General features: G+C 32.4%; 1 protein-coding gene across 1 annotated transcript in view; it reads left to right on the top strand.

Moving 5' to 3' along the window:
* LOC145332900 (1-phosphatidylinositol 4,5-bisphosphate phosphodiesterase-like) overlaps positions 1-14,481 on the top strand; it is a 101,467-nt gene that overhangs the window by 16,393 nt on the left and 70,593 nt on the right. The window contains exons 4-12 of the mRNA XM_080178004.1: positions 1,286-1,328; positions 2,957-3,043; positions 4,890-4,984; positions 5,449-5,546; positions 6,416-6,461; positions 7,042-7,113; positions 10,017-10,100; positions 10,607-10,726; positions 11,145-11,202. Coding sequence (XP_080034130.1) covers positions 1,286-1,328; positions 2,957-3,043; positions 4,890-4,984; positions 5,449-5,546; positions 6,416-6,461; positions 7,042-7,113; positions 10,017-10,100; positions 10,607-10,726; positions 11,145-11,202 — 703 coding nt within the window. The remainder of the gene's footprint in view (positions 1-1,285; positions 1,329-2,956; positions 3,044-4,889; positions 4,985-5,448; positions 5,547-6,415; positions 6,462-7,041; positions 7,114-10,016; positions 10,101-10,606; positions 10,727-11,144; positions 11,203-14,481) is intronic.

Raw genomic sequence — 14,481 nt, 5'->3', positions numbered from 1 at the left:
TGATACCCAAAGTTTCTTAATCAAGTTATTTTGTTGGTTGGCTTAACAACTTCATGGACTTTTTTTGAATGTTTATTATATTAGTTGATTATTAAGTTTAGTATCAACAACGTTTCAACCACGTTTCAACCACTAAGTTTAATCTACAGAAGGGGTAATTTTGTGTATTATCATAGGGGATATACACCAATCTATCGACCATTGTCTTATCCTTTTAGATTCTTGGTTTAATGCCATCCGCTAATAGGGATAAACATAAACATAAACATATTTATTTGGGCATAAAAATTAAACAAAAAAAAAGTCATAAAATCAAAAAAAATATAATATACAATTAAAATTACTATAACAATAAACAACCTAAATCCTAATCAGTTCTGCCCGGGTAACCATGAATAGATTACTATGGATCTGTCTACTTTGCCCAAAATATATCAAACAAAGGTATCCTGGATCCCTTTAAACTTATAGAACCTAGGTAGTATCGCCAAAATAAAAATAACATAAAAAAGATTACAAAATTTACAGAGCTGGAGATTTAGATTATTTGATATTATTTAGGATCATAATCAGAGGGGGGGGGGGGGTCTTTAACAAAAAAACCCAAGAATCCATATAAAACTTAGCTCTATTGGTTGGTACATATTGACATTATTATCCTTGTTCATGTATAGGCATGTTTTATTATTATAGATCATGTTACACTGTACATATTTGCTTTCATTATGGAAATCAATAATCACCACTATTATGGATAATTAAAAAATAGGATATTCTATCTGTTAAGCCAATGGATATATAATTGAGGGGTTGCTGCCACTTTTACCACTAGCAAAAGTACAACCACTGTGTTTTTGACAAAAATTGGCTGTGTTTTTGTCAATTCGTTTATAGCTGTATTTTTGGCAATATTTTTTATCCACTGTCAATATTACACCTTTACTACTGTCATAAACATAATTTTACTTCATAATTGAGTGGATATTATGACAGGGGAAATTTAGTCCTCCATTTAGCTTGCAAATATTTACCTCATTTATTGGTCATTTCGCTCTAGGAGGAAAGGTGATGAAGTGAAGGGGGTTGGTGGGGGTATCGTTATTATATCCAGCTGCTAGCATCGCTTTATCAGAGTACATGAAAATCTGGTGCAACATCCAAGTAATTATAAATCGATTGTCAAGTCATTTTTGAGCGAAGCTACAATCAAGCTCTGTTTTTATATCTTAACAAAAAAATCTTCTAAAAGTATTTTAAAAATGTTCTAATATAATTATTAATTTAGATTACAAGCAGCTCTACTGAAAACACATGGAGAAAATTATAAGGTAATTAACACAATTAAAACTTTTAAATTAAACAAGAATGATATAAGTCCAAAGAATATTCCTGGAAAATTGTCTGTAATACAATGATATACATGATTTTTTAGTATGACAAAGAACCGGTTCTAATCCCTAGCAGGTATTAATCGATTTCAAAGCCATACTGGAATATATTTTTTAGTACAATTTGTTGAGTAAATTCTAAAGAGGAACATGACTATTTTTGTCTTATTCTCAAGGGGCCCAACCAACCCAAGTCCTATTATATCAGGGATTTTAAGGGATAAGACGATGAATGATTTGTTAATGTTCTCCCCAGATATTGGATACTGCTTACCGGTGTCCTGGATAGGAAACCGTTTTTTTTGAGTTACGTATGACAAGACCTATATTTCTATGACCGGGCGTGTATGACAGTTCAGCACATAACTTTCATTAAATCACAGATGATCATTTTTAAGGATTTTTTTGAAAATTACTTTTTTATCCAAATTTTCATAGAAACTAGGACACCGGTGTGCTATATTGTTCAACCCAATCAATAAAAATCCAAGAAAATAATCATTTTATGTATTATATCCATTTAACGTATGCAAATTACATTTTGGAACAAGTAATAAGGTACATAGCAACTTTATAATCCTTTTCTAATAAGCAGTAAGTTGCTTGTCTGTGTCTAAATGCCCAGAAAGATCTCGAAAATGTTTGGACGATTTGTTCCACCATTTTCAATCAAGTTTATAAAATTTGGTCCAAGAAAAGTTTTTGGCTATTTTAAAAACATTAATAGATGTACCAACTCTTCGTGCAAAGTTTTCAGGGGATAGGTATAATAAAAAGTAAAAATATAAAAATTATTTATTTCTCAAACAATTTATTAACAAACAAATCAATTAAAAAATATTTGACTAGGAAAAAGTAACATAAAAGTTTTTTTTTACAAGTGCCATAACTTTTATCTTTACATACATTACAAGATTTATACTTACAACGCATTATATCAAGTTTTATTCATTATAAAATGCGGTATAATACATTATTCCTTGAAATAAATTAAAAAAACAAAGATAGAAAAAAATCAATAAAAGCTAAGCTCTGAAAATGTATAACAAACGAACATTAAAACTTATGTGTGTCAGAAATGAAATAAGCAGAATATTGAGACATAATTCTAAACAAAATTGTAAGTAAATTTGTTGCAAAACTTCTTAAATACAGGATACTATTTAAGGTCATAATGACATTTTTAGAACTTTTTTATAGTGATATTTCGTTTATGACATTGTATTTTGTGGTATTAGGAATCAGTATTCCAAAAATCAGCTGAATATGATAATTGTAACATACAGAAATTGACGTCAAAAAAGTAAAACCTTAGCATGCTTTAAATAGACGTATGGACTTTCTGGTAACGGTTATAGAGTTGCTACGCTTCCTAAATCGTACCTATTTGTTATTGGTAAGATCATGCAAAGTTTAAAATCGATAGTACAATTCTAACCTGTTTAAATTATCGAAATGAGCTAACTGGTCCACGAAATAAGCTAGCTGTTCGTTAAATATGTAAATATTGAGGGTGTATTGGTTATCAGTGCCTAAGAGGCCCATATATATTATTGTTTTGTTTTCAGGATAAAAGTCTTACAATATGCTCCGGACTTGATATGGTCAACATCAATTCATTCACTGTCGTTTGTCCGCATTCGGATACAGCTAAGGTAATATTCTATTACAAGGATCAACCAACAGATTTATTTTCCTAGAGGATCTATTAGGCGAAATAATCCGTCTACCTTAAAATTAATTTTTACAGTTGATTAACCTAAGAAAAGCGACAGATTTTTCGGACAACAGAATTTACACTGTTTTTTTATTTATTATAAAAAAATGTACCTACACACTTTTAAAAAAATAATGTGTTCTGATTGTTCCTACACTGTGTTTCTTTTCGTTCAATTATAAAATGTTCATCAACACTTTCTATATTTATTGAATAACCATATTAATGTATGTTTTGTTGTCTGTAGTTAAGAACATAAAAGGTATTGTTTATTATATCATGGCAATTAATAACAGGAAAAGCCATAAAAATGTTTAACTAACACACGGTTTTGTTTGTTTTAAACTAGAACGGCTATAGTAAGGAAAATTGTAATGTATTTATTTGTGTACCGTCGCGTATCATTAAAATAATCAACTACGTACAATATTTTAATATATTCCTATTCTAAGAGAAATTTTAGATATTCTTTTATTGGTTTTTCTGTTTATTATCCTTACCTATAAAGGTACAGGATCTTCAGCTGTCTGTACCAAAGGATTCGATAACCGCTGAACCGATATGGTTTATGTACATATATATTGGGAAGGGTACCACCACCCTTCTAAGAAAAAATGCACCTAAAAAAAATTACCCCCTTCCCATAGTAGCCGCTAATCATTTATATAGAGTAATGTGACTAAATTGCAAAAAAGACAGACAAACAGACAGGCATTTCAAAATCAAATATAAGCTTTGATGAATTAGGCTTTGAATTATATGTATAACCTATTAACAGATATAATATTACTTGGATCTTACACCAGATATTCATTTTCTATGATAAAGTGAACTCTGTAGTAGCGGACTAAAAGAACGATTTCCCCCATCCCCTCTTTTACCCTATCCCCTCTCCTCCTACTGGATAAACGGCCCGACTACTAAAAGCGATTAGAAATAGCAACCTAAATTGGCGACAATTTTTTCTCCTGTCATAATATCCACGTATATTGTACATCCATTAACCTAGTTGAGAAAATTGGATGATCCCTTTTCTATTCTCTCCTTTAATCCCATATTCCTTTGAATTCAAGAATTAAAAATGATTCGAGGCTATCAGAAATACAGTGATAGGACAATTGAAAATAAACTAATCTCCTTTCCAATTTTTTATGAATAAAATTTGGCTTTGGTAGATCAATTGTGGGAACCGATATGGATCTATTAACTTCTCTGAATTTAACAGTTAAAAATTGGGATTAGAAAGTTTTTTATCAACAATCTACTCAACTCAATAATAGAGGAAGCATGAGCAATATTTAACTCTGCCCACAGCGCGGGGAACCTGTCCAAATTTTGTATTTGGTCTTTGAAATCAGCTAATAGCGTCAGAAATATAAACACGGCGGAGTCCCCTCTAAATAAATTTGCTAGCAGATAAAAAGGGTCTCCACCACTTGGGTTAGATAGTTGTCTTGATTGTACTATATACTATAACTAACGGATTCACCCCTAGCCTCTAGGGACTTTGCCCCAAGAGGTATAATTACATCTTCTATCACCTACCCAGCCGAAAAAAATGCGAATTCGTAAAAAAAATATTTGGGGGGGATTTCTTTGTTTTTGGGAGGGTTGGGTGTGTCCCATCCCCCAAGAAAATTGCCTAAAACCACCACAGGACTAGTAGGTATTTTCCCTGAAGAGTAGAATACAATCGGTTCTGTGGTTACCAAGATCTTAAGGGACTGACAGACGGACAGACATCATTCTACTTTGTATTATAGATTATACATTTATTGTTTTAGACATGGATGAAAGGGCTGCGACTCTTGGCTAACAACATTAAGATGAATAACATTTGTCCTACAATGAGCTTAAAGAAACATTGGCTGAGACTCAGGTAAAATTATAGATCAAATCATTAAAGATAAAAATACCGATTTATGCTGATTCACATTTTGGATCAAGTGCAGTTCACGGTAAAATGTTGTTAGTAACGATTATTTCCAAAAGTGTATAAACTTTAAAAGCAAAACATTTTTACAGACAAAAAAAGGCCTACAAGTGATCTGGAATAGCCAAGCTTTCCCTATGCATCATTGGATCTTAGCTACTACAGATGTCAGCAACAGCCTTTAATGTTAATAGATTTTTAGAGAAAATCGATCCTAGGACAATTTTACAGTGAACTGCACCAAATAAATATTTTTCTAGGATACATATTTATTAAAAAAATATTGAAAAAGGGCGCGAACTCTATGGCTGAATAAAATTCAAGTGTCTGCTAATCTATTTTTCAAAATAACTGCCAGCCGTGAGTTTTCTAACAGTTCATTTTCATTATATTTTGTTTGTGTATTTTAGGTTCCTGGTATCTCCAGAGGGTAAGGTACAGAACAGGCATCTTACCAAAACATTTGCCAGCGGAAAAACTGAGAAACTTGTGTACCATGCTCTCACAGGTAACTAGTACGCAACTCTTTTGGCAGGTATTGTTATAAAAACATCTATTTCTCTATTTCTATCTTATGTATATGACTTTCATTCTGTTCTAGTCCACGACTATATATGTTATTAATCTGTATATCTATATATTTATTTATTTATCAATAATTCGTATATTCTCAAACATATCCATTCATTTAAAATATTTGATCCAGCTATCTATCTATCTATCCATCCATCTACTTTTCCAGGTACCCATCTATCTATCTCTCCATGTATCTATTTATCTATCGAACCATCCATCTAGGTATTGATAAAAAATTCCATTTATCATTCTATCCATCAATCTATCTATCCAGCCTTCTATCTATCCATCCAGCTATCTAACTATCTTTTAATCCACTATCTATTTAGAGCCAACTTATCTAACCATTCATATATCTATCAAACTATCTATCCATCTATCTATTCATTTCTGTATCCATACATCTATCTATCCAGCTATCTATCTATCCAGCCTTCTAGGTATCCAGCCATCTATCTATTTGGCCATCAATCTATCTACATATCTATTTCTATATGTATTTATCCATTCATCCAACTAACCATCTATCTATTCAACAATCTATCTACTAATTTAACCATAATCTATTTAACAATCCACTTATTTGTCTAGCACGTACATGTCTCTCTATTTACCAATATACATCTACACACTGGATATCTATCTATCAACCTATCTTCAAATATTCTGTACATCTATTTATTATAAGTCTTTGACTGCCAAGTGGCAAGAATGATACAATTTTCTATCTGTCTTTCTATCTTACTGACCATATATCCACCCATATATTTATATATTTATCTATCTATCAATATATTGCAGATCTTGGATTGCCAAGTGGCAAGAATGATACTATTGAACTTGAGGAAATTTATCAATGCAGCATATTTATAAAAAGTCAATCATACCATGGATCTTAAGGATAAGACAATGGCTGATGAATTGATGTACATACCCAATCTGTAGTTTAAAATTAGTAATTTAAACGTTTGAACACTTAACTCAATAAACCAATCAACATTCATTAAAAATCACCAAAGTTGCTCGTCCAACGAATAAGAAGGTTATTGCAAAACTTTGGGGACTAGTGTTATAAATAGCCCCTCTCTATCTCTGCAATCATTCACATGAAGATTCGAAGAATCACTCTATCGTTAATATGAAGCTTTCCTAAAAGATATATTCGATACAAACAAAAAACAATTTAAAAAGATAAAACCAACAAAACTTTTGCCCCTGGTCTCAAGGGGATGGAAGGGATGAGAGTAAAATAGCCTAATACCTACCCCCCCCCCCAATATTTTTTTACAGCTTCCCAGCAAAGTACAAAAAAATTAAACCAGCTAAATTCCGACAAAAAACCTAACTACTTTATCATATTGGGGATTTTCTCATGATTTAAAACAAAATGAAATATGCATTGATAAAATTTTACTAAAATGACAGGATTTTACGTTTGAGACCTTTTACAAGATATACCAAAGTATTTGTCCCAGAAATGACATTGACGATCTCTTTAGGTAGGTTAATATGTAGAGTAGCTATGCTATTACTGGTTTTGTTTCTACGTACAATTACCTCTCGGGGTTGTCGCCTCGGGTTCTAGCCCCTTCCACGTACCTTGAAGCATATTCCGCTTCTTATAACTGTAGTCTAAAGCTTCTATTTGGGTTACCCAACAGAAAACCAACCCTTTGATTGCAAAAAACTTGTCTGAAACTGTGCATGGTAATGAGTTGCAAGGCCTGTTTAAAGACTAAGTCATTCCCCCCTACTCTTACTATTTAAATCACTCGCCTGACATAGCAACAGTATCTACTATTTTAAACGTCCTAAGTATTGTAAAATATAGTTACGAAACGAGTTTGTTTAATTTGATTTGATTTTGAAATTTATTTAGCGATGGTTTCCCTAAAAGTGCCTAGTCGAGCACATAAAGGACGCGCCCTTATTTTGAAATAGGTGGTGGGGTAATTTTTCCTGTGTTAGTGTTTAGGTTAGGTTATATTGGGTACAAGGTAGACACGCAGGTTTAGGTTAGGTTATATTGGGTATAGGGTAGCCACGCAGGTTTAGGTTAGGTTATATTGGGTATAGGGTAGCCACGCAGGTTTAGGTTAGGTTATATTGGGTACAGGGTAGCCACGCAGGTTTAGGTTAGGTTATATTTTGTACAGGGTAGCCACGCAGGTTTAGGTTAGGTTATATTGGGTACAGGGTAGCCACGCAGGTTTAGGTTAGGTTATATTGGGTATAGGGTAGCCACGCAGGTTTAGGTTAGGTTATATTGGGTACAGGGTAGCCACGCAGGTTTAGGTTAGGTTATATTGGGTACAGGGTAGACACGCAGGTTTAGGTTAGGTTATATTGGGTACAGGGTAGCCACGCAGGTTTAGGTTAGGTTATATTGGGTACAGGGTAGACACACAGGTTTAGGTTAGGTTATATTGGGTACAGGGTAGCCACGCGGGTTTAGGTTAGGTTATATTGGGTACAGGGTAGCCACGCAGGTTTAGGTTAGGTTATATTGGGTATAGGGTAGCCACGCAGGTTTAGGTTAGGTTATATTGGGTACAGGGTAGCCACACAGGTTTAGGTTAGGTTATATTGGGTACACTAGGGTAGTCATGCAGGTTTAGGTTAGGTTATTTTGGGTACAGGGTAGCCACACAGGTTTAGGTTAGGTTATATTGGGTACACTAGGGTAGTCACGCAGGTTTAGGTTAGGTTATATTGGGTACAGGGTAGCCACGCAGGTTTAGGTTAGGTTATATTTGGTACAGGGTAGCCACGCAGGTTTAGGTTAGGTTATATTGGGTACAGGGTAGCCACGCAGGTTTAGGTTAGGTTATATTTGGTACAGGGTAGCCACGCAGGTTTAGGTTAGGTTATATTGGGTACAGGGTAGCCACACAGATTTAGGTTAGGTTATATTGGGTACAGGGTAGCCACACAGATTTAGGTTAGGTTATATTGGGTACAGGGTAGCCACGCAGGTTTAGGTTAGGTTATATTTGGTACAGGGTAGCCACGCAGGTTTAGGTTAGGTTATATTGGGTACAGGGTAGCCACACAGATTTAGGTTAGGTTATATTGGGTACAGGGTAGCCACACAGATTTAGGTTAGGTTATATTGGGTATAGGGTAGCCACGCAGATTTAGGTTAGGTTATATTGGGTACAGGGTAGCCACACAGATTTAGGTTAGGTTATATTGGGTACAGGGTAGCCACACAGATTTAGGTTAGGTTATATTGGGTACAGGTTAGCCACGCAGGTTTAGACCCTTAAGTAATCAATAATTTATAGAGGAAAAAACTTATATTCAATTTATTTTGAAAAAAAGTTAAAGTGAAGGAGTTTTTGTGCTCTCTATGCACATTGAGGAAAAGCGCCGATTCTATTATAAATCTTATTCTAAAAGGCGCTAACAATGTACTTTGCCATCCTTGTTTCTAACCATTTATTTTGGCAGCTAAGAAATGTTTCCAATAGTTTAACTTGTTTTCTTCTTTCTAGTTTAATTTCATTACCCTTAGTTTTCACAGGCAGGGAGGAGACAATAGAATTTAAAAATTATCAATCCTCTCTTTACCAAGTTGTAATAGCTGCTAAAATCCAGAAACTTACTCGTAGGAATTGTAAGCAAAGCTGGATCTTTAAATGTGTTGCCATAGCCGTGGCTGTAGCCGTCGCCACTGCCAGTGCTGCCAATAAAACATGGATTTCTAAATGTTTGAAGTTTTAATATTTCTTTTCATATTTTTACTGAAAATTCCAAAAGTGGTTGTGATTTAAAGATTTAAAGCCGGGGCCACGCTTAGCCAATTTGATTTAAAGATCGCTATTAGGATAGTGGCTGTACCTCTAGCAGCGGCAACGGCAACGGCTACACATTTAAAGGTCCAGTTTTGATTAATGGTTGTTCATTATCCTATCTCAATATCCCCGAGTTCACAAAACTTAGTTTTGAAGCGATTTAGAAAATCGATAAATTATTACTTGGATGTTGCACCAGATTTTTATGTAGTATAATGAAGTGACACTCACAGCTGGCTAAAATAACAATACCCCCTCATCCATCCATTTTACCACATCCCCTCCCATCGTACTGAAAGAACGACCCGGCCAATAAATGAGGTCCATATTAGCAACCTAAATTGACGATAAATTTTTCCCTATCAATATATCACGTATTCTATATCCATTACTGAGAAACAGTTAAAAAAACAACAATTAGTAGAAATAAATAAAATGCATTGCAAGATCTGGTAATGGATTTAGAATATACGTGGATATTATGACATAGGAGAAAAATTGTCGTCAATTTAGCTTGCTAACATGGATCTCGTTTATTGGTCAGTTCGTTCAACCAGTAAGAGGGGAGGTAGTTTATATGAAAATAATTATTCTTGTTATTTTAGAATGATAAAAGGTGGCAAGGAGGAAGATTTTATAGAGTGTGATAAACTTATTGAATTTCTCAATGAAAAACAAAGAGATCCGAGGTAATAATCAAGCATAACAAGAATTACATCATCAAAAAAAGCAAAGATCAACAAATCGAAAAATTTAATTTTTAATTGAATTATGGACAAGTGTTATATTAAATAGAGGCTAGGGGTGAGGCCGCTAGTTATTTATATTTAAAGACTTGGTTATATAAATACTACTATTAAAATATTGTGTCTTTTCGTCACTCGAAAAATATACCTAATTGTAATAAGAATCCTTGTGCAGGTTTTGAAATGCATATTGTATAATGTATATTGGCCTATCATTGGCAATTTGTATTGTATGAGCTTCTTCTTATGTTACAGGTTTAATGAGATATTGTACCCGCACTATAACACGGCCAGAGCCATGGAGATCATCCGGATATCCGGTAACTGGCCAGTAAAATTTGTTATGTTACAGGTTGAATGAGATATTGTACCCGCACTATAATGCGGCCAGAGTCATGGAGATCATCCGGATATCCGGTATCTGGCCAGTAAAATTTGTTATGTTACAGGTTGAATGAGATATTGTACCCGCACTATAATGCGGCCAGAGTCATGGAGATCATTGATAAATATGAAACTGATCAAAATATCATTGCTAAAAACGGCATTGGCAAAGAGGGATTTACTAGGTTTGTTTTTTAGTAGCGAAGCTACTACATATTTCACTTTGTCAGTATGTCATTCAACCAGTTGTTATGACGTCACATGGATCATTTTTGACACAATTTTGACACAATTTGGGCTTTGTCAAGATAGACAGATGAATTTTTGGTGAATATTCCTATGGCAAATATACTCAAAAGATTGTCATCCATTATAAGGAGAGTAAATTGCACAGGTACATCAAGTTTTACAACCACATTATCTCATTTGTTGGCTAAAAACTTTGATTGACTTTTGATTGATTGGTTCTAAATTTGTAGTGTCTAAACCTTTCAACCAATAAATTATGTTTCTCATCAAATGGAACATCCTACATATAATAATTTATCGCCCATTGTCTTATCCCTTAAGATCCCTGCATTTGTTAACAGGAAATATTTACAGGTATTTGATGTCAGATGAAAATTCACCAGTTTTTCTGGACAGACTGGATATTTACCAGGTATGGTTTTATGGTCATGCGTAGAATTTGCATACATGTAGATTTTGTGAAATGTAGATTTTTCGAATAAATCTATTCATAACAGTTTTGATAATATGCTACGCAAACTGCTTTATCACAGACTGTGTTTTTTGTTGTGAAAATATGCCCCATCAAAGAGCATCCAGTATGCAATTTCCTTGACCCATTGCTGGTCTGTCGGTCATGCTTAAATAGTTGTATATCGTATTGTATCATAAACAGCTTTTTGCAGATATTAAAATAAAAACCCAGTTTTGTTAGCCCTGAGGGGGGCCAAAGATTCAGGCTAACAAAACTGTTATTAATATTAATATTATGATTTTCATTTTTGTAGAAACATAGCTATAAAACGAAACGATACATGATTTTTCAGTATAGCTAATCTAGTTCCTATCTAGCAGATATTAATCAGTTTTGAAACCATACTGAAAAACATACAATATACAATTATATATATAGATATCTTGATTCGATTTATTGTTTCGGCAATGTGCCCAGTGTTCTAGATCGGTTAGGCTTGACTAGACCAGTCCAAAACTTATAAGTATATCTTATATGTGGGGGGGGGGGGGGGCTTTCAAAATGGCGCCTTTTATCTACAAATTATGTTTTATGAATACTTCTTTTTCAATAATAAGTAATGATTTTGAAGATATTTATAATAATAACAACTGATCAATATGATTCTTACTAATTCTGTATAAATATATTTATATTGATGTAATAAATTTTTTTGGTGTTTATATATTCATAATTTTACTTTTATTATAAGCAAAGCTTTTCTACATTTGTGGGGCAATTCATCCGAAATTAACAGATAGCATTTGGGCATATTTATATTGTTCCTTTGAATTAAAAAAATCCTGATGCTTCCTGTAACAATTAGGTACAATCTAAAAAGCACAGCAACACTTTATTATTACCATAAAATCTTTACTTTTATTACAAACATGATGATTTTTTCTCTATATTAATTGTCAGTTAAACCTGGTTATTCCTAGGACAACAGGAAATAATTGGTTAAGCAGAGCATCTCTATGATTACTTTTAAAATGTAATTATGTCCATATTAAGCACATATGATCGTGCTATTATTTATCTTTGCTAATATTGTTGTTTCTGATAAGTTGAGTCTGCCATCAATGATTATTAAATCTTTGTTACAAGAAATTCTATTTTCATTTATCTATCATTTATCTATCTATCTATCTATCTATCTATCTATCTATCTATCTATCTATATATCTATCTATCTATCTATCTATCTATCTATCTATCTATCTATCTATCTATCTATCTAGCTATCTATCTATCTATCTATCTATCTATCTATCTATCTATCTATCTATCTATCTATCTATCTATCTATCTATCTATCTATCTATCTATCTATCTATCTATCTATCTATCTATCTATCTATCTATCTATCTATCTATCTATCTATCTATCTATCTATCTATCTATCTATCTATCTATCTATCTATCTATCTATCTATCTATCTATCTATCTATCTATCTATCTATCTATCTATCTATCTATCTATCTATCTATCTATCTATCTATCTATCTATCTATCTATCTATCTATCTATCTATCTATCTATCTATCTATCTATCTATCTATCTATCTGTATCTCTATATATCTAACTATTTATATATCTATCTAACTATCAAACTCTTCAACTATCTATATATTTAGTTATCCGTCCATCTGTAGAAGTATCTGTCTATCTATCTATCTATTTATCTATCAATCTATATATCTAACTATCTATCTAATAATTTATCCTATCTATAAATAATAACTATACTTAGGACATGAACCAGGCCCTATCCCACTATTATATAAGCTCTATCCATCTTTATTCTTTATATCTAACTAGCTAGCTATCCCACTATTATATAAGCTCTATCCTTCTATATTCAATATATCTAACTAGCTAGCTATCCCACTATTATATAAGCTCTATCCTTCTATATTCAATATATCTAACTAGCTAGCTATCCCACTATTATATAAGCTCTATCCTTCTTTATCCAATATATCTAACTACCTATCTCTCTATCTAACTAACTATCTTTCTAACTATCTTGGATATGGACCAGCCCCTATCTCACTATTATACAGAATGACCCTCGAAAAAGTATTTTTTAGCATCTGCAGCCCTTATTTCTCAATGAATTATTAAAAAATGTATATGTCCTTGTTCTCTATAGATTTCCACATAAGTAAATTTTAATTTTACCTCCATTAATTCCGGAGATTTTTAGAGCTAAAGTTTTGAAAAAGTGACTGAGAAAAAGAATTTTTTTTTGTTTCTCATAATTTTTGGATGGTTATATTATGTTTTTCTGGCAACTGAATAATAATACACAAAGAAAAACTAGTTAACTAATTATTTCTTTTTTATTCCACCAAAAAATATCAATTTTATATGGCAAAAAATACTACTGAATAAATTGATTATTTGCGAATTTAGGTTATTTATTTACCCTTATTTATGAAAAGGATTAATTATGACAGTTGTTCCACCCCCTTTTCTGACATCTCAATCATTTAATAGGGGGTTAAATAAGTGTTTTAGACTAAAAAATCATTATGTTCTGATTTTATTTTCTTTATAACTTTTTTGTTATTAAAGTTAGGATTATGAAACAAAAACAATTTTCCTGCTATATTCATAAAGATTTATTTGGTTTTTTAATCTAAAACAAATTTATCTAATAAGTAAGTTTTTCAAAATATCATTAAACTAAAAAGACTCAAAAAATATGTGTAAAAAAATGCTTTTTACTTAAAGCCTAAATTTTGTATTTCATTTTTGTATGAAGTTTCTGCTAGTAACAAAAATAAAAGGACTTCTATCTTAATTTTGCTAAAAAAGTCGTTTCATGTTAAAAGTTACTTTTTCCTCAGTCACTTTTTCAAAACTTTAGCTCTAAAAATCTCCGGTGTTAATGGAGGTAAAAAAAATATTTTTATATCTACTTATGTGGAAATCTATAGAGAACAAGGTCATATATATTTTTTAATAATTCATTGAGAAATAAGGGCTGCAGATGCTAAAAAATAGTTTTTCGAGGGTCATACTGTATGAACTCTATCCATCTATATTCACTATATCTAACTACCTATCTCTCTATCTAACTAACTATCTTTCTAACTATCTAGGATATGGACCAGCCCCTATCCCACTATTATATAAGCTCTAACCATCTATATTCTATATATCTAACTAACTATCTTTCTAACTAT

The sequence above is a fragment of the Acartia tonsa genome, chromosome 11 (assembly GCF_053477335.1).
Source record: "Acartia tonsa isolate MP-2025a chromosome 11, ASM5347733v1, whole genome shotgun sequence".
Lineage (NCBI taxonomy): Eukaryota > Metazoa > Arthropoda > Copepoda > Calanoida > Acartiidae > Acartia > Acartia tonsa.
This window is presented reverse-complemented; position numbering and strand designations above follow the sequence as displayed.